We start from the raw sequence: 21,989 nt of genomic DNA, 5'->3' as shown, positions 1-21,989 counted from the left end.
TTGAATGACAGAAGATGATGATAATGCTTTCCACAGATGTGCAAAAAAGGTACATGCATGCATGATTTTGTGTGTGTGTGTGTATGTGTGTGTGTGTGTGTGTGTGTGTGTGTGAATAAGTTCTGAATAGGGCTGTTAGTTTATTTCAGTGAGACACTTAGTGGGTAGATATAAAGGAGGCAGTAAACAATATAGGAGTTCAAAAGTGAAATTTGCATTAAAATATATTTTGTTAGGCATCTATATAAAAATAATCACTGACTCCATGGGAGGATATGAAATCACTTAAAAAGAAAGTATAGAGAAAAAAATTAAAGGAGTCAATCTCTAAATTATCAGACAGGATATAAATGTTATGGGATAAGACTGAGGAATGGTTAAACTAAGTAGGGAAAAGAATTAGGGAAGAATAATGTCAAAGAAACTAAGTAAGGTGAATGTATACAGGCAGAGGATACAGGTGGTAAGGGTTGAAAGTCAAGGAGAGGTTAGGTAGGAGAAGAGGTTGAAAAAGGCTATTAGATTTGCCAACTAAGATGCCATTTGTAAGCTGGAGAGAGTAATTTATGAAGAATTTGGACACTATATTATAATTGGTTTGAAAGCAAATGGAAGGTGAAGTGAAGGAACTCAGTATAGCTAACTTTTTCAAGATGTTTGGTTGTGAAGAGAAGAGAAAATATGCATAAAAATTTGAAGCAAAGTCGAAGTTAATTTTTTTATGTGTTTGGAAGACCTGAACATCTTTGTATGCAGTATGTAATGGAAAGGTAACACCTAATAAGTACTGTGCTAAACTCTGGAAATACAAAGAGAAAAGTTAGAAAGACTTCTTTTTCATGAACCTCATAGATTAATCAATAGAAACAATGTATGATGGACTTCATGGACAGTAGAACCCTTTGTAATTTGAGGAATAATAGTAGGACAGAATGCCTTTGTACCATGACCTTTGAGAAGGGGATTGTGAGCACAGAGTGTGAGATGGAATAGGATTTTGAATCACTTCAGGAGGAAATAGAGATATGGGTTTTGGGGTCCACATATAGCTGAGAGTGGGAACTGGGCAATAAGAATCCCTGTTCCTGCTATTCTTTCAGTGCCTGTTGGCAGGTGTCAAAGCGGCAAGTGGATCAAGTTAGGAGCAAATCCCAAGCTACTGTGTGCTAGTGTTCAGGGCATCCATTGGCAAATGATTATGATGGGTCTTGATTATCACAATTAAGGTATGACCATTCTTGTGGTCCCTCATGTCTGTTATTCTCTTCTCATCTCTATTTCTTGGCTTCCTTCAGAGCTCGACTGAAGTCCTATTCCTTGTAGGTAGACTCTTTGACCCTCTTAATGCTACTGCCTTCTCTTTGTTGACAATCTCTAATTTATCCTAGATAGCAAAGTACTGGACCTTGAGTCAAAAAGACTTGAGTTCAAATTGCACCTGTGACACTTATTAGCTCTGTTGACCCTAAGCAAGTTATTTAATCTCTGATTGTTTCAGTTTCTTCAACTGCAAAATAGGGATAATAAATTGGCATAGTTATTATGAGGTAAGGATCAAACGGAATAATATTTGCAAAGCACTTAGCACAGTGCTTAGCAATAGTTGACATTATATAAATGCTTATTCTGTCTTTCCTTTAATTATCCTGCATATATCTTGATTGTTGATAGGTGTTTACCTATTGTCTCCTCTATTAAATAATTTTAAACCTGTAACCTGTGAGAGTAGGAGCTGTATTTTGCCTTTTTTGTATCCTAACTTCTTACAACAGTGTGAAGCACATAGTTGTATTTAAGTAGTATTTAAAAAATGTTTTCTGAATGACTGGAGGCAAATTATAGGTTTGAGGAGATTGATGAACTTAGAGACCAGGGAGTTCAAGAGCAGATCAATAGATATTTATTATGAGGTTTGGAGTTTGTATTGAAACAAAGATTGTGATCCAGAAATTTTTGAGAAAGGAAGATCAACATGCTGGACATGCTGGAAGGCAGCACAAACTTGGAGGCCAATATAGATGCAATGAAAACAGATGCAGGAGTTCCTCACATTGGTGAGATCATAATTCTGGGCTGATAGAGAACAGGAACCATAATAAAGCTCAATGGATCTGAACTCAGCAATGTGGCTAATCCTAGTAATATAGATTCTTAGAGAGAAGCTATTTTAATTTTTATCCTAAGATATTTTTACATTTAGATTTTAATTTCTGAGATATAAAACTGGTTTTCTATTTTACCTTTCTATTCAAAGTACATAATTATATCTTTATTTTAGAAATCACCCTCTCCCTCTTCCTATTTTATCCATCACTTGTACACCTCAAATGAAGCCCTTGATTACATCATTGGATGTCTGATGAGAGCGTTATATGATTTATTTATTTCTCTGACACCTGCTCCTTTTTGCCTTTGATTAGATTAGTCTTTTGTGTTGATATGTTTGTGTCCTGACTTTTGTCACTGTTTCTAGTGTTATTTGGCATGTCCTTTCCCAGCTATGAGGAGGGGAATAAATTATAGCTGCATGATCAGTGAGAAAGTACCTCCCTTCATAGCAGAACATTCTCACAATGTTACATTATACTCAGAAAGGGCAGTCTGTTATCTGAAATACCTCCTGGAAGCTGCTTTTGCCTGTTGTCATGTCAAATTATTGCATTAACCTTTCAGTAATTAATGACCAGTCTTTTACTTCAACCTTTAGGGCCTGTTCATCAGACATAGAATGTACAATTTACATACCCTTTTTGAAGAGAAAAATGAACATTTGCATATGAATAACCTGAGTATACGATTCATTATGCTATAGGAAATCTCCCACTGAGGCCCCTAAAGTTATTCCATTCAGGTATTGACGGTATGAGACCACTAATCAATGTCCCATCTACCCTGAAAAGTATACATCTTGTATAAAATATTAAAATATTTAACCTATTGGCTTTGTAACCATCTCCTCATAAGAACATACAAAGCACCATTCTTTAGTTTATTAATTTTTAGTTGTAAAATTTATTAGAATAGGTGACCCCTTGTGGTGATTGGAAGAAGCTGTATGGCCAATAACTAGTACTAAAATAAGAAAAATTTGTCAAATTTCCTGAAGAGACAGTGGAATTACTTTACTGGGTCATGATATCATCACCTAGAGGTAGCCTTCCTTTGAGCTACTGCTTATCTTCTTTCATGAATTTAGGATCCCAAACAGCATTTTGATTTTGTTGAAGAGGACTAATTCAACCTAGAAGCTATTTATGTCTTCTGGGAATTATTTGGTCATATTCAAGAAGATGATCTTCATTTTGCTTCTTGTGTCCCCCTTGGTTCTAGAAATGCACTGATATCCAATTTCAATTCCAGTTCAGTCTAATTTCCTACAAACATTTATTCAGCATATACTATATTTAAGGTACTATCATATATGTATGCATGCATACATACAGATAAATATATATCTTAATTTGAGAATAAAGGAAAGAACACAAAGCAAATAAAAAAACTTCATATAAGAGATGTCATATAAGATAAGTCTCAAAAGAAACTCAATTTTCAAAGAGACAGAAGTCAGAAGGAAGCTGTGTACAAAAGGTTGATCTTGTATAATGGTGGATCTTTGCATGTAGGGAGATGTAAAGGGGTTTCTAAATTATAAGGTTCAAGTGTATCTGGAAAACCTATTTCTGTATACAGGAATCTGACAATTCACAATTCTGTCAAACTGCATTATCAGGCTTAGAGGAACAAAAGTCAACTGGAGAAAAGAAAAATTTTCATCAACTAAGTTATGGCTGAGACGAGTAAATTGACTTCTTAAAAACTTGCAGGCTGAAGCATTCTTTTTTATTCTTTACCTCATTTCAGACAGCCAATTAAATGAATCTTTCTCTTTAATTCTTATTCAACTTTTAAACCTTTTCTTGGAGTCCTTTCAAATTAGTAAATTTTCCTTCATTATTTTCATATATAATAGTGGTATGTTATTCCTTTTGCCACTTTCTGCAAGTGTTTATTTTAAAAATCAATGCCAATGTGAAATATTTATTTATTTTGGATATTTCTTTCTGATGCTCTCATGCACTATTAATTTGTCAGTCAAATTTTATTTGCATAAAAATGGAAAATAAAAAATGCTTGGAATTCATATTTACTTTGAGAATCTAATTATAGGGCTACATTCAGTCATCTCTGGGAAACATCTATTTTTAGCTATAAATTTTGTCTAAAAGAAGAAGAAAGTTTGCTGGAATCTATTGCTTCTTTTCAGGGCTCAGTGACTGGAATTCCAAAATCTATGTGAACATTTGGAGGAGACTGTATAGAATGGAAGGAGCACTGTCTGTAGGCAGAATTTCCAGGTTCAAATCTTAGTATAATTTACTAATTCAAACCTCTGAACATCTTGTAAAAAAAAATCCTATACTTACTGAATTAGATGTCAGATTTATACTGCATTATTATGTACTATCCATTTCTAATAAGAATTACAAAAAGACTTTTAGGTTTACAAAATGTTATTTCTATATTTTAACTTATGGCAAGGTGTCACAAATATTACTATCTCCATTTTAAAAATAAAGAAACAGAAGCTCAGGGAAATCATATTATTTTCCAAGTCTCACAGCTAATAAGTATTGAAACTGGGATTTGAATCTGGATGGCTTGACTCCAGTTATGTGTTTTCTACCACCTAAGGCTACTACTATGAATTTATAATATATGAAGTTTATTGAAATTTATCTCTTTTTTAGGTCTGGTATAATCAGAAGGGTTTTCATGCCTTACCATCTTATCTAAATCACTTAAATAATCTGGTGCTGTGGCAGCATTTACCACCTTCTGTGAACTGGAGACAGTACGGTAATTATTTACTAATTGCATTTTATTAATCAAAAGGATAACATGTTAAAATGAAATAGAACACCCAACCCCTTTCATTTTGAACATGAAGATCAGCATGGATATTTTCCTTGGTCTCTTAACTAATAAAGGCACATCAAATAAAAAGCTTTCTATCCCTTACTGCTATGTCATCTTGGGCATCTATATCACCTTGATATCTGTCTTCTTGGCCAAAGTCACCATTTCTCAAGGTCTCTGAAGCCTCAGCTCTAAAGTGAAAGATACTCGATGAGGTCCCTTCAGTTTCTAAAAATTCAATGAGTCTATGATTTTAATACATTTGGCAATCAGGATCAGTCCACTTTGTATAGATGAGTTGTTTCTGTGCTGATTATTTTATATATTGGTTGACAAGAACACAAATCATCCCATTGCAGGACTCTTAAAGGTGAGTTATAAATTCTGAATTATGGTATACTCGCAAACTAGATTTTCTACTAATGTCATCATGATGGAAAAGTTGGATGTAAATTAGCTGTGTTATTTTATGTGGCTGAAGGATGCAGATTTCATCTTAGAATCTATAGTTAATTGACTGGATTAATGAAATGCATCTTTTCGGGTTGCTATATTTAAAAATGTGTCAGGTTTGTACAGTTCCTTCCTTCAACACTTCGATATTTCAAGGATCTATGATTTTATACACATGAATAATTTCTCTGTGAATGCATATTACGACTTCTCCATGCCTTAATGGATGGTTTAATGAGGTACTGGAAAAAAAAAAATCATCACTTGGTGACCAATCCTCTGGCAATGATATTAGTAGGAAAGCTATGCTAATCCTTAGACAACAAATTTGTCAGAACTGCCAGAGCTTATAGTCAGAAAGAATTGCCTTCTAGAAGCCCAGGTCTCATCCATATCACGACAATGCATTTAATGAAAGTATGCCTTCCATTAGAAGAAGCTTTTAATGGAGTATGGAGTTTAAAAACCTGAATAAAAATGTGAGGAAGATAATGTAAAAAGCAAAAAGAGAGAAAAAGAATGGGAAAAAGACACAGAGAGACGGAGTCAAGGATATGTATGGATGGACAAGAAGTATAGGCAGACATGTTTTAATAGGCTCTTTAAATTTATCTATTTAAAAACATCTACTTGTTAGTTTAAGACAATTTAACCCTGTTTCACTAATTAGCTTGAAATAAGCATACACAAATCACAATATGTAAATATTGATGCTATATGAACTATTAATTTATTTGTTGATTTAACTTGTTTAAATTTTAAAAATGATATCTTTTGTCTCTATATCATATTTATAGAAGGGCAAAAATAACTTTCTCCTTTCTTCCCCACTCCACCATTGAATTATCCATTATAATAAATAGCAACACCTGAGCAAGAAATCCTTGATAGAGTGACTATATCCGAAAATGCATGCAAAGTTCTTCCCTAAAAATCCCCTTCCTCTCTTCTAAGGAGGTTTATTTCATACCTTGTTTTCTGGGAGAATAATTTGTGGGGGATTTACTTAGAATTGGGCATCTATTTAATGATTCTTTTAAATTTACATTGTTGTAGTTATTATGCATATTTGTATTTTGGTTCTGATTATTTCACCTTGCATAAGTTTATACAAATTTTCCCATGCTTCTTTGAATTCTTTGAACGAAATTATCATTTCTTTTTGTACAATAATAATTGATTATATTATATAGTAAAATTATCAAGTTTATTGGGCAGTGCACACTTTTTGTTTAGTTCCTTGCTATCACATTTAATGCTGTTATAAATATTTATATATATATATACATATATTTATATCTATATTTAATCTCTTCTTGTCATCTCTGCCTGTCTGCCTCTTTTTCTTTTTCTCTGTATCTTTTCTCCACACCTAGGAGTGGCACCAATGAATTGTAAGACAAAGACAATTTAGTCTCTTTTCTTTTATAATTCTGAAGTGATATCTAAAACAATTGGAGCAATTCATAACCATTTGAAAAAGTATATTCATATGGTAGTTTTCCCAGAATTCCTCTAAATTATAAATTTTCTATTATTTTATTGGGTAATTATATTAATTTTCATTTCTCTATTTTGTGTCAATGTGGATTAAACATTTAATGTGTTTTAAAAATCACTTATATTTACAATTCCTTTAAATTTTTTTTTCCTTCTGATGAAAAGGAGGCAAAATTGTCACTATATTTTATAGTTTACTTATAAAATCCCAGAGAATTAGGAAAAAAAATTGAGACACACTAAAATCAATAGCATTTCGTAGAGCAATGACAAAATCCAAGAGGGAATAACAGAATGAAAATTATATTATTATTATTATTGTTAACAATAATAAAAATAATAATAAAATATCTGGAAATCAATCTACCATAGCATACTTCAGGCATACAAATACAATCACAAAACAGGTTTTAAAGAAATTAAAAAATATTGGATAGAGATATAATATTAATTGTTGCTCTGCACAACTATAATAAAAATGACACTCCCTAAATTAAATTACAGATTTAGTGCTATTTCAGTCAAACTACCAAGAGACGACTTTGTGGAATGAGACAAAAGTCATAACAAAATTCATTTTGAGAAATAAAAGATATAGAATCCCAAGGGAAATTATGAGAAAAAATTGAATAAAGTTGAATTGAATAAAATTGAATAAAGAATTGAAAAAAAAAATAGCCCTTCTAGACTTGATTATTTTTGCAAAGTAGCAATCAACAAAACTATGGGATACTGTTTGAAAAAAATAGGATAGCAAATCAGAAAAATATATTAGATAGGAATAATCTTAATCAATTGAGTTCAATATTTTATTTACCTGGAGAAAAAACATCTTCCTTTCATATGAATTGCTAGAAAAGCAGGAAAACAGTTGGTAAAAATAAGAATTAAACTAGTATTTTACACCATATGCTATAATTAATTTAAAATATGTACATTGAATATAAAAGGTTTTTACCATAAATTCAAATGGTTATATATATTTGAATATGTACTTGTACATAAAGATATATATTGACAAACTCAAGAAAAGTTCACTTATGTTCTGATCTTCCCACAGTCTCTCAAACATATATATATATATTTTTTTCCCTATTCTTTCATTAATTTTTACTTGTTTAAATTTTCAATTCTTTTACTAAAAATGGTTTTAGTATGCTATCAAATTATAATTTATTATTTGTAATTCCATAAAAAATTTCTTTTGGCAAAATAGAGTTAAATTTTCACTTTTTTCTAGGGTTTTATGATTTTGATATGTTTATATTAAATCTGAGTCAAAGAAGAATTTGGAGGTCTGAATAGGGTTATAGAAAGTAATCATGTATGAAACTGAGCCAGGACTCAAAGTGGACAACTAGAAAATAGAGACAAAAGCCAGGGATTGTGGTAGAAGTTGGATCTGTCACCAACTTCCCAATCAAAAACTATAGCAGAAGTAGTATCCAGTCTATATAGGGATCAATAATAAATACCTCATAATAACAAACATTTATGTAGCACTTAGTATGTACTAGACCCTATGCTAAGCGCTTTACAAATATTAAATCAATGAATCTTCATAACAATCCTGAAAGGTAAGTGCTATTAATATTCTCATAGTACAATTGAGAAAACTGAAGCAAATATAAATTAAGTGATTTACAATGGTAAGGATCTAGAAGCTGTATTTAACTAGATCTTCCTGACTATCTAGCTATACTATACTATACTATACTATCTAGCTTCCTTAGACCAAATAGGTCTTGCCCATCCCATTCAGGAATGTGTGGGTTTCACAGAATTACACTGGCATAATGTCTTAGTTCAGGAACTGAAATTGGAGCAAGGAATAAATAAAAGAATATTCTGAATACAATGAATACAATTAAGGGTTGAGATGAATAAGAAATAAATTCAGAAGATTGAAATCCCTTAACAAATCCAAATAAAGCCCCAGGGAAAGAATAGCTTGACCAGAAAGACTTCAAAAATGGAAAAAGAAATGAAATAAAATTTTAAAAAATAGAATTACAAGTTTAAGGGGAAAAAATGGAAGGAAGGAAAATACCTCAGAACAAAAGGTGAAAATTCTTACTTGAGAAGAGTACTTCCTGAAAATTAGAATGGGACAGATAGAATGGAATATTAATTTCATGACATAATTAAAATATTAGAATAGTGCTAAAATGTTAAAAAAAAAAATCAAACCTGTAAAATACTATCAGAAACCACTATCCTAGTAAACATATTGAACAGAGATAATTTAAGAATCCCTCTGACCAAAGAAAAAACTTGGTTAACATATATTAAGAAATCCTAAAAGAAAACTGTCCAGATCCATAAGAAATGGAAAACAAAGGCAAAATATAAAAGGAAGCCCCCTTTATCATTGCAGATCAGAATCTTCTCCTTAACTTAGAGCCTTAGAATATTCTCTCAAATAGGAAGATTGTTGTTTACTCAAGGTTCCATAGATAAAACATATGGGAGGCAAGGCTGGAATCTTGATATTTCTGATTTCAAGGCCAGATCTCTAGCCACAATGCAAAGATGAATTCACAATACTTTGGAATAATTGGTTTCATTCCTCATTTTAATACTAAATGTCATGCCAGGGAAACTGAGGCAAGATAGAGCTTAGAGAGTTTTTAATAATTTATTTGAAAGGGAGAGATTTACTGGAAGCAAATGGATACATGGTTTGGTCCCAGGGCTAAATGAGTCTCCAAGAATCTAGCAAACAATGTAAGTTCTCAGTGACATATATATACGTGGCCGGGTACAGGCAGGGGCAAAGCCAGAGCACTGAGAGCGAGAATATAGGACTAACAATCTGGTTCTGACAGGGTTAGGGGAGGGATGGGGGGCATTTGATAAATTGGGATTATAGGATGGGGAGAGGCACCCAACATTCTGATGTTGTCTAAAATAGAAGGTCTTTCTCCTTATCTGGATCATTATGATTAGGAGGGAGGGATGGTGTTGTAGAACAATTAAGAACTGAGGCAGAACAATTCAGGGAAACCAAGGCAGGACAATTAGGGAAACTGAGTCAGGACAATGGGGGGGGGGAAACTGAATCAGGATGATAACAGAGAACTGTGGCACAACATAAGTAGAAATATTCCCTTGGTTAAGACATGTCACCTGTTTATGGTTTTTTTCCACCTGCAATATCAGGGATTTCAAACACCCAATCTCTAAATTCTTTTCCAGATCTTGAGAGAAATTAGAAAAGGAAAGATGTATTGATTCTGTGATTCCACATATATATTCACAACTATAGGAAAGAATACTCTCAATTACTAACAATAAGAGAAAAACAAATCGTAATCAACATAAGGTTTCACTTTTCAAGCTATAAATTTTCATATGATACATAAAATAACTGACATAATTTGTATATAATAATTTTATTAATTATTTCTAGTAAATAATAAGAGAATGGTAATTTTGCCTTCACTATTAAACCAAATACCCCTCGGCAGGCTTCTTGATAATTCTATACTATTGGAAGAATTGGCTGTTCCTGATAGATAGCAATCAACTCTGGTTAACAATTAACTAGAGAAGAAATTTTGTAATGAGAAGAGGGCCTATTCTAATAAAGGCCTGGGGGAATGTAACTTTTGATTATGTCACTATTACTCTCAGACAGCCCTCTTCCTTCCCAAAGGCAATCTAGACCCAACCCTGAGTAGAATATAATGAGCCAGCATTCACCTAGATTAGGTTCTTTTTAGTCTTTAATCAGAACTACATTTTCCCAATTGGGTCACTCTGAACAAGATTATGGAGAAATCTCAATCTCATCATCTTTACCCTATTCTTCAGGCAGATTTTGTAACGCTGGAGAAACTGGGGCAAGATAGAGATTAATATTTTATTTGAAAGGGAGAGATTTACTGGGACCAAATGGATCCATGGTTTGGTCCCAGGGCTGAATGAAACTATCTTCTCTAAGAATCCAGCAAATAATGTGAGTTCTCAATGACATATATACATAAGCCTCAGACAAAGGGGGTAGACCAAGGCAGGGACAGAGTCAGGGTGCTGAGAGCAGGAACACGGGATTAACAATCTGGTTCTGACAGGGTGAGGGGAGGCATGGGGGGGGGGGGATATCAGATAATTGGGATTACAGAATGGGGAGAGGCGCCCAACATTCTGATGATGCCTAAAATAAAAGATCTTTCTCCTTATCTGGATCATTATGATTAGGAGGGATGGGTGGTTGAACAGAACAATTATTAACTGAAGCAGAACAATTCAGGGTAACTGAGGCAGGACAATTTAGGAAAACTGAGTCAGGACAATTAGGGAAATGAGTCAGGACAATAAAAGAGAATTGTGACACAACAATTTGATTTAGAGAATGAAGAACTAGGAAGGTAAAAAATCCTTGATTTCCTCAGTATTAACAATTGATTATTTTGAGCTTTTGAATCAGGGATAGTGGCAGTAATATCCAGATCTTTTATATCCTACAAAAGTCAAGAAAAACTTGCAAGGTCTACAGGAAAGGCTTATACCACTAGAGTGTGAGGGAAACTCTGTCAAAATTGGAGTTGGCTTTGGAAGCCACTGAATCAATATTGGTAGCAGTAACAACAGCAACTTTTGGAGACAGATGGTAGTGGGCTGAATGGCTGATCAGAGAGATTGCAGGGATCTCTTTGCTGGCACTGAGCAAGACTCTGTTGCTTTGCCCATAGTCAGATCTGGTTAGCAGTGTTGGTTCACAGCACAGGTCCCTAGAAGGATCTCAAAAAAAAATTATGCAGAATTCCTAAAGCTTGTGACATTGTGCCCTTTACCATAGAAACAGAGTCTTACTTTAACTAAGAATTAAAAGCCAAATAATAGACTGGAAAAATGAGCAAACAGCAGAAAAAGATTCTGATTATGGTGACAAGATCAAAATATACACTCAAAAGAAGATAACAAAGTCAAAACTCCTATATCCAAAGCTTCCAAGAAAAATAAGAATTGGTCTTATAATTGGAAAAATTGAAAAAAGAAATTTGAAAATCAAGTAAAAGAAGTAGAGGAAAAATTGGGAAGAGAAATGAGAATGATAGAAAAGGAAATATAATAAGCTAATTAGAAGAATGCCTTAAAAGCAAAATAGACCAAATGGTAAAGGCTGGACAAAAGTTCACCAAAGAAAATAATACCTTAAAAAAAAAAAAAAAAAAAAAAAAGAATTGAAGCAGAGTGGAGTGAGCAAAGCTAAAAAGACAATACACACAGAAACTAAAACAACATAAATTAAGACCAAAAGTAAATTGACAAAATTATTAAGATCAAACAGGACTTACTTGAATGAAGAGATATAAAAGGATCCTTAATCCACCCCTTTGGAAGGTGGGAGGTCCACAGGTTTTACACATTGTATACATTTCATTCCCTTCATATACCACAACTTCTTCAGTCATTCCCCAATTGATGGGTATCCACTCCTTTTCCAATTTTTTGCTATCACAAAAAGAGCTGCTATAAACATTTTTGCACATGTGGGTCCTTTTCCCTCCTTTATGATTTCCTTGGGATACAAACCCAGTAATGGTACCTCTAGGGTCAAAGGGTATGCACAGTTTATAGCTCTTTGGGCATACTTCCATTTTGCTCTCCACAATTGCTGGGTCATTTCACAATTTCAGCTACAATGCATTAGTATCCTGGCTTTCCCACATTCTCTCCAACATTTATCATTATCTTTTCCTGTCATTTTAATCATTTTGAGAAGTGTGAGGTGGTACCTCAGAGTTGGCTTAATTTTCATTTCTTTAATCAATAGTGATGTAACATATTTTTTTTTTTTCATATGACTATAGATGGATTTAACTTCATCATCTGAAAATTATCTGTTCATTTTCTTCAGCTATTTACTAATTGGGGAATGACTTGTATTCTTAGATTTGACCCAGTTCTTTATCTATTTTAGAAATGAGACCTATATCAGAAACTGGCTGTAAATTTTTCTCCAGTTTTGTACTTCCCTTTTAATCTTGTTTCCATTGGTTTTGTTATGTAAAAGCTTTTTAATTTAATGAAATCAAAGTTGTTCATTTTGCCTTTCATAATGTTCTCATTCTTCTTTAGTTATAATTTCCTCCCTTCTCCAAAGATCTAATAGGTAAATTATCCCTTGCTTTCCTAATTTGCTTATAGTATCACCATTTATCCCAGTCATGTACCCATTTTGATGTTATCTTGGTATGGAGTATATATTTCAATTTTATGTGATAGTGTAAAAGGTAGCATCAAGTCCAAGAAATAAGTTGAAGAAAAGGATAGCAACAGAGAATAATTTGTTTTCTATCTCTGATCATTTAAAACTTTGATTAAGTATTTCACTGAGTTTGCTACCTGACAAAGTACAAATTAAGTTTTATACAGGCATGAGACCTGCCCTCTAGTACCTTGTGATTTAAATTAATCAAGTCTTTTATGAAAATAGATGGCAATAGGCAAACATTAAATTGATCAACTGGGACCTTAATATAATATTCTTGTAGTTTGTGAGCCCTCCCTCCGGTGGTGCTTATTGAAATCTTTTTACCCATTGTTATTCTTGTCCAATCCTTTCCATAAATCCCCTATATAAAAAGTGCCAAATAAGCTGATGGCCTTCTTTAAAAAAATATTCTGTGCATACTAATGTAGTTCTTGGAATGACCGTCAGTTTATCCTTCGCTTTTATTTCAAAGTTGGTCTAGCTTACAGAATAACAAAATCTCAGATAGAAGGAGTCATCAAAGCTCATTTATACATGAATAGTAGTTTTTAATAAAACATCCTAGACAAGTAACCAATTAACTTCTGGTCAAGTAAGAATCAATTACCAATTGAAACAACTCATGCTACATGGGTATAACTTTTGAATTCTTTGGTAGCCAAAATTATTCCACTGACGTTACAATAAAGAGAGAAAGAACATATTTTTCATTGAGCAAGTACAAAAATTTTAGTTGACATAGACCCCCAAAGCTGCAGAAATGACAAGTCATAATAGAATGTTTCAGATCATCATTAAATCCATTGATCAGCTTTTTTCCTATTGATGGAATTTTTTTTTCCTGCTTTTTGACATTTCCATATTCATGAGAACTCACTTGTTTTTCTTCCATCTAGTATGTACCTAACTTGTAGACATTTAATGAATATATTTGTAAGAAAATTTGTATTATATTCAAAACTCAATTTTTATTATAGATAAAATTAAATATATTTTAACTATATAAAATTTAATCTTTCATGCACATTTACATAGTGATCATTATCATAAAAACTAGTAAGATGAAGTTTCATCTTTAAGAAATTCCTTCATACAATGGAATGGCATGATGCAATTCTCTTACATAATATGATCGAATGAGATTTTATGCACATATACACACCACACACACACACACATACACACATGCACACACACACACGGATATTTCAAGAGTGATAACAAATAAAGATGAGATTCAATATCTGATGGAAAGAATGCAAAGAGAGCCTATAGGAACACTGACAGAGTTATTACTTTGAATGAATGAACTTTTGAATGAGACAAAGAAAATTCTCAGTGAAATACTGGTCAAAAATTCAGATTTTATCACTGAAAAGAGTTTTGAATATATTCATTTTAGAGATTCCTCTCTTGGAATTTTATCTCCTAGTATTAATTAACCAATTGTATTCAAAATATAAATATACTTGAGCATTGATGTCTCTAAAAATATGAAATTGTTTATTTTATTGAAATTATGAAATAAAATGATTACTCAAAATTGAGCCATGTTTAAGCATTTGGCTTACTATTGTTATTATCTATTAGTGTTGTTTTTGAGAATCCCTAGCTTTTTTTCCCCAAATCTCAGCTCTAACAGCACTTCTTCCATTAGGCCATTTCAGATTCTTCTCTTCTCCATAGTGTCCCATTGAAATTGGCTTGAATTTATTTATTTTGTATTTAACTTGTATACTTATATGTATATAGATAATTGATCTAGCCCCTTCAGACCTTCACAGTCTACTTAAACCTTACTCTGAGATACCAAATCTTCGATTCAGTGATCCTGACCTCCTGGCTCTTCTACAAATGAGGCACTTTATTTCTTTAACCCCCAGCATTTTCTCTGGCTATTTGCCATGTTTAACAAACATAGATTGATTAAAAAAAAAATCAGAGATAGGAATATTTATAAACAATAAACATTTTGAGTCTAGAAACCATGCAGGATATGGACAGATCAAGAATATTTTATCTAACATTTTCTCTGCATAATTCTCTGAAAATTGCATAAATGTAAATAATATAATAGTCCACTGAGGATAATTGAGGGAGATAATAAGCATTGTTCAAGAGTTTTCTTTATCTATCTATCTATCTACCTATATGCCAACATTCATCTACATTTATATCTATACATGTCTAACAGTGTGATTTAGAATATTAAGAGCTGGGTTGGATTTGAGAAGATCTTAGTTCATATTCCACAGCTGATAAACATTGTTTATGTGACTCCCCATGACACTGAACCTTTTAGTGTCCCAGCAAATCCCTGAGACTATAAACTGTAGTGCGGTACCAGTCTGTATTAAGGGGAATTTTTTCAATGGGAGTTTTCTACAGTAATGAATAGTGGGACTGATCCAACAACCCAATACCCATCAATATACTTCATGTTTCTTTCTTTTTCATTACAGCTTTTTATTTACAAAGCATATGCATGGGTAATTTTTCCAACATTGACCCTTGCAAAACCTTTTGTTCCAAATTTTCCCCTTTCTCCCCACCCCTCTAGCTGGCAGGTAGTCCAATACCTGTTAAACATATTGAAAAAATGTTAGATCCAATATATGTATACATATTTTTACAGTTATCTTGTTGCACAAGAAAAATCAGATCAAGAAGGAAGAAAAAAGAAAAACTGAGAAAGAAAATACAGTGCAAGCAAATAACAGAAAGAGTGAGAAGGCTATGTTGTGTTCCACATATTCCTCTCTCTGGGTGTAGCTGACTCTCTTTGTCACTGAACAAGTGGAACTGTTTTGACTCATCTCATTGTTGAAGAGAGTCATGTCCAGCAGAATTGATCATTGTATAGTCTTATTGTTTCTGTACATAATGATCTTCTGATTCTGCTCATTTCACTTAGCATGAGTTCATGTAGGTCTCTCCAAGCTTCTCTGAAATCATCCTGCTGGTTGTTGCTTACATAGCAATTATACTTCATATTTTCAAAAAATTTGGAAATATGTTTCTGGAGAAGTTCTAGCATACTTTCTTATGTATAAATGAATTGAGATTATCTCCTATAATACAAAATCCTCTTAATAGAACCTTGTGTGTTTAGCCATTTCAGGACACCTATAATGTAATGAAAAGAGCTAAAAATCTAAAAAAGACCTGATTTCAAAAAATGTGGTCATAGAGGATATAAGGGGCATTTTTTGAATTCAGGTCTTTTTTAGCTTCTTTATAATACAGATTCTGTTTCCTTATCTGTAAATGAGCGCACTAAAATATATATATGAAAGCACCTTATACCTCTAAAAATGTTATTTGTGGGAAGGATTCTGTGAAGATGGCAGAGTAGGTGGGTAAATTTCAAGCTCTGCAGATTTACCCCACAAATAGAACAAATTTGTGCCTCAGAGCGAACATAAATTAGTGAAAAATCAAGAAGACCTGGGGCAAAACAGGGGTCCTCCATGCACACCTCTGGAATGAATTGGCAAAAAAGAAAGAACAGAGACTTATTATGGGAATAGAGAAGGCCAGGGTTCATCTTCAGAGGAGGATACAAGTAAAAAAAAAAAAAAAGTTTCTTTTACCCTGAAAAGTAATGTTAAATTGTTTCCTGCTCAGAGAGAATTTATAGAAGAACTCAAAAAAGAATTTAACATTCAGATGAGAGATACTGTGGAAAAACAACAAAAAAAGCAAAAATAAAAAAAAATCCAAGAAAAATAAGATTATGAAAAAAGGAAGCCAATTAAATAAGGAGATAGAGTTTTAAAGACAAAAACAACTCTTTGGAAATTAGAATTGGACATGGGGAAGCCAGTGAAATTATAAGAGACCAAGAAATAACAAAACAAATTATAAAGAATGAAAAAACATAGAACAGAATGTGAAACAGATGTGGAAAACAAATCAAGAAGACAAAATATAAGAGTAATTGAACTATCTGAAATCTGTGACAAAAAATAATCCTGACACAATAATATAAGAAGCAATCTTAAAAAATTGTCCTGGACTGATAGAAAATGAGGGGAAATAGAAATAGAAAAAAATCCAACGATCACCACCTCAAAGAGATCCTTTGAGAAAAACAGATAGCAATATTATTTTGGAAGCACCAGTTCAAAGAGAAAATTTTGCAAGAAACAAGAAAAAGCAATTCAAAAGAATTGGAGCTACAATTAGAATTGTATAGGACTTAGCAGCAGCCACAATAAAAGACTGAAGGTTCTGGAATCATATATACTGGCAAAAAAAAAAAGAAAAGAAAAACTAGGCCTGTTGCCAAAAATATTATATCCAGCAAAATTATCCATAATGTTCAAAGAAAGAAAACAGACATTCAATGAACTCACAGATTTTCAGCACTTTCAACCATACCCAAACTTAATAGAAAATTTAACATGTGAGAGCCAGCATCCAAGATTAACTTAACGTGGACAAATTGTTTGTTTCTTTATATGGACGTGTATGCAATATGTTTAAGACTGACATCTGTAATTGGGTAGCTCAAAAAAAAAAAAAAGATTTATACAAATGAAGTGCAGAGGAAGCATAGATGCAGAAGCATTAGAGGAGAAAGGAGGGTTCATATTTCTGAAAACCTAGTCACATCAGGAATGGGTTAAATAAACAACATTACATATATTCCAAAAAGGTTGACGTACCCTACAATATCTATAAAGAAATAAGGGGGAAGGGATGGGCAGATGGGGAAACAAAGGGGGCAAGAAGAAGACAAGGGAAGGATCCATGGATGGGGGGAGATTAAGTAATAGTCAGACAAGTTTAGTAAAACAAAATAGTTAGCAGGGATTGAACATAAGAGAAATACACAAACATTACAACAAGGATCAGGAGCAAATTTATTTTTTTAAAAAAGCATGGCTAGTAATCATTGCCTTTAGACAAAGTCAAACTTAAAGAATCTATCAAAAGAGAAATCTATATTATATGTCACCCATAGTAATGCTGTTTTAGATGCATGTTTACATATAGGTAAATGCATGTGTATATAAATATGTCTGAGTATATGGAGATGTGTATGTGTGTTTCTGTATATGTATATCTGTGGATGAGTGTGAATGTGTGTGTATATACATACATTACATATTGTATAAGTATATGCATTATATACATTACATATACACATGTATGTACATATATGTATATGCACATACATACATTCTATATGTATATATATGCATACACATACATTATATATGCATATATACACACATACATTATATATATGTATATGTATATATAGTGCATCTGCGTTTAACTATATCCTTTCTTGAACAGAAAATTTAGTGTTACATATTTTTATCCTTCCTGCTGGACACAAGATAATGTTCTGTTTTTTTTTTTTTTTCTTTTGCTGTCTTTTTTTTTTTTTTTTTCTATTCTGTTTTTTTAAAGTAAACTGAAAATTTTAAAAGGGGGGGACAGTAAGATGGTACAATGGATAGAGTGCTGGTCCTGAAATTAAGAGTATCTGATTTCAAAACTGGCTTCAGACACTTAACACTTAGTAGCTGTGGCATCCACCCTGGACAAGTAACTCAACTTCAATCACCTCACCAAATAAAAAATAATAATAAAGTAAACTTCACGCTGGGTGGCAAATGCTGGCAAGAAATGAAGTTAAAAAAGAGCCAGATTTTGAAAGTCTTTAAAAGCCAAACAGAAGGTTTTATATTTGATCCTAAAAAATAACAGGGAGTTACTAGGGTAGATTTAATAAAGAAATAAAATGGTAAGATCTGCACTTTAGGAAGACCATTTTGGCAACTAATTGGAGAATAGAATTGAATGGGGAAAGAGGAAACCAATCAGCAGATTATTGAACTAGTCCAGCCTGCATGATGAAGATGAAGAGCACTTGCTCTAGAGTAGCAGCAGTGTTACAGGACACAAGGGGACATATACAAGAAATGTTGCAAAGGTGGGTCAACATGACCTACCAAATAATTGGATTTGATACGAGAGAGAGTGAATAGTCCAAGATGATGACTAACAAGAGATGATCATTGAGTCCATGGTAATAATGAGATTACCAAGCCAGATCAGATCCTTGGAAAATTCTTCCAGTTAATGGGTATTCCTTGTTGATCAAGCAGAAAAAGATATGTGAAAATAAATGAGTGGTCAGAAATATAGAAGGAGCACCAAGATAGAGTAATGTCACAAAAACCTACAAAGAAGAGGATGTTGAGGAAAAGAGATCAAAAAAGGAAGCCCACTAGGAATATATCACTAGATTTCACACCTGAGACATGGTTAACTTTGGAGAGGACAGTTCTAGTTGAATGATGAAGTCAAAAGCCAGAATACAGTAAATTAAGAAGAGAATGAGCAGAAATGAAGTTAAAGGGCCAATTGTAGTCTCTCTTTTTAAATAGTTTAGCCTAGAAAGAGAAGAAAGATAAAGGATGATATAGCTGGAGGGGATAGGCAAATCAAGGGAATTAAATTAATTTATGGTAAATATAATATTGAACACAGATCAAATTTCTAAGTGAATCAGTGAATATGTGTGCTTGTTAAATAATGTCATCACTAAAGCACTAAATATTTCCCTTGGTTCACTGAGCTACTTAATGAGAACAGCTAGACTATAATTGTCAGTTAAGTTGCTTACTGAAAATAACCTAGAACTTGAGGGTAGATCTCTTTCATAAAAGTTTCAAGCTGAAAACTACATTAAGTTAGGATTGTAAAGACAGTGATATATAGGCCTTGTTGATACACCTATTGATACCTTAGCCCCAGAGAGAAGTCCCTCCTCCTTATAATTTTTGTATATTTCAGAACAATGTATAAGGTATGAAAAGTGTATATACAATTTTATAACTTTTAATTCTGAAGCTCAGAGAAGAGAAGGGGCTTGTCTGAAGTCACATAACTATCCAGTGATTGAGCTAGAAATTAGTCTCCATATTTCCTCATTGTCTACTGCTTTTGTAGTACATTTTCCCAGTGGATTTCTGATATTAGAACAATGCTCGCATTATAAAAAGAGCAGATTGAAAGAGTTTGAGATTTTATTCTGTAAGCAGTATTCCATATTGACTTTATCACCAAAATCACCAAATATATATATATATGTGGTGTGTGTGTGTGTGTATGTGTGTCTATATGTACAAATACACACACACATATATACACACATATATACACACATATATATTTATAATCAAGATGACTAAAAACAATTTGACCAACAAAGGCTTAATTCTATTAACATAAATTATTATTAATAGCTTGTACTTGTATAACACTTTGAGTTTCACAAAGAACTTGTCTGAAAAGATAATGGGAGGTAGATAATGCAGGTGTTATCTCTACACTAGATGTGAAAACATGACTACCTTGCCTAGGGTAACAGAGCAAACAAGCAGAAAAGAAAAACACTGAATACAAGTCTCTTGATCCAAAGCAAAGAATGTTTTCCATTGGTTCATTTTCTTTAATACAGCCTCAATATCAATCCAGATCATCTTGCAAATTAGATTTTTGCTCCTAATTCTAACCTTTAAAAGCAAGGAAATATTCTTATATGAAGCTGCTTTTTTGTGATTTCTACTTCTAGCCTCTTAATAATTTCTCATCTGGGTTTTTGCTTATTTCTACTATTTCTTATTTATCTTTGAGGAAACATTCAGAAATACAAAACTTCATGAAGTAATTCTAAGTTTTTTTCTCTGTGAAGAACTCAAATGGAAGTCAAACAAAAACTTAAAGAAATATTAGTTCTTTAGATTTGTCAGTCTGGATATATCTGGCTTCAAATAAATATTAATGGACCCTCTCAAAGTATTCAGTGTAGTAATAAACAAAACTTCAGCATAAAAAATTGAAATCCCCCTAACTCTCTACAAATGTTGAAACCTCCTAAGTCACATCCCAACTTTTAAAAATTTATGTAATTGACAAGACATCTCTTCCTGTATGCTTCCACTAAAGCTTCCAATTCATCATGTTCCAAACTAAGGTAAGTATTATTTTTCCTCCTAAAACTACTTTTTCTTTGTCCTTCCATTTGTTTGAGGTCACACTTTCAAAATTCACATGTTTATCATCATCTCTAATGCCTATGACTATCAGTCATTTTCTTTCTCAGACTTAATTCTCCAGGCTTTTTGAAACTTTCCTATTTTTTTTTTGAATCATGTAATATTCATTATAACCATTTAGTTTGTGTCATACCTATACTAGATGAGAAACCTCTTGAAGGCAAGGATAATCTTATTTAAATTTTATAATCCTTTTCCTCAAAGTGCTTTGTATATCATAGATGCTTAATAAATGTTTATAATTATGATGCTTTAGAGGATTTTAAAAATATGTGCTTGAAAGAATTGAAAAATGAATGCATTCCCATCAGTTGGGGAATAGCTGAACAAGTTGTGGTATATGAAGGTAATGGAATATTAATTGTTCTATAAAAAATAACAAACAAGCTGAGGCTTGTTTATTTCCTGACTTGTTTCCTGGCCTTTATAAGGCCAGGAAAGGTTTACATGAACTGATGCTGAGTGAAACAATCAGAACCAAGAATACATTGAATACAATAACAGCAAGAAGTGCAATGAGCAACTATGAAAGACTCGGTTCTTCTCAGTGGTTCAGTGATCCAGAGCAATCCCAATAGACTTAGGACAGAAAATATCATGCGCATACAGAAAAAGAATTAAGGAGACTGAATGTAAATCAATACAGGCCATGTTCACTTTTATTTTCTCTCTCTCTCTTTTTTTTTTATCTTTCCCATGGTTTTTCCTTTTTCCTCTAATTTTTCTCTCCCAACATGATTTATAAGGAAAAAAAACAAAACAAAATAAAACAAAACTGTAAAACATAAGAAGGGTCATGGTTATGAACAGCTTTC

At 32.7% G+C, this 21,989-nt stretch overlaps 1 protein-coding gene across 1 annotated transcript in view; it reads left to right on the top strand.

The window, feature by feature from the left end:
• ABCA13 (ATP binding cassette subfamily A member 13) overlaps nucleotides 1-21,989 on the top strand; it is a 504,928-nt gene that overhangs the window by 324,430 nt on the left and 158,509 nt on the right. Inside the window, exon 48 of the mRNA XM_031957225.1 lies at nucleotides 4,749-4,857. Within this exon, the coding sequence (XP_031813085.1) occupies nucleotides 4,749-4,857 (109 nt within the window). The remainder of the gene's footprint in view (nucleotides 1-4,748; nucleotides 4,858-21,989) is intronic.

This window comes from Sarcophilus harrisii, chromosome 1 (genome assembly GCF_902635505.1).
Source record: "Sarcophilus harrisii chromosome 1, mSarHar1.11, whole genome shotgun sequence".
Taxonomy (NCBI): Eukaryota; Metazoa; Chordata; class Mammalia; order Dasyuromorphia; family Dasyuridae; genus Sarcophilus; species Sarcophilus harrisii.
Note: the sequence above shows the minus strand (reverse complement) of the source record. Positions and strands in the feature narration are given on the sequence as shown.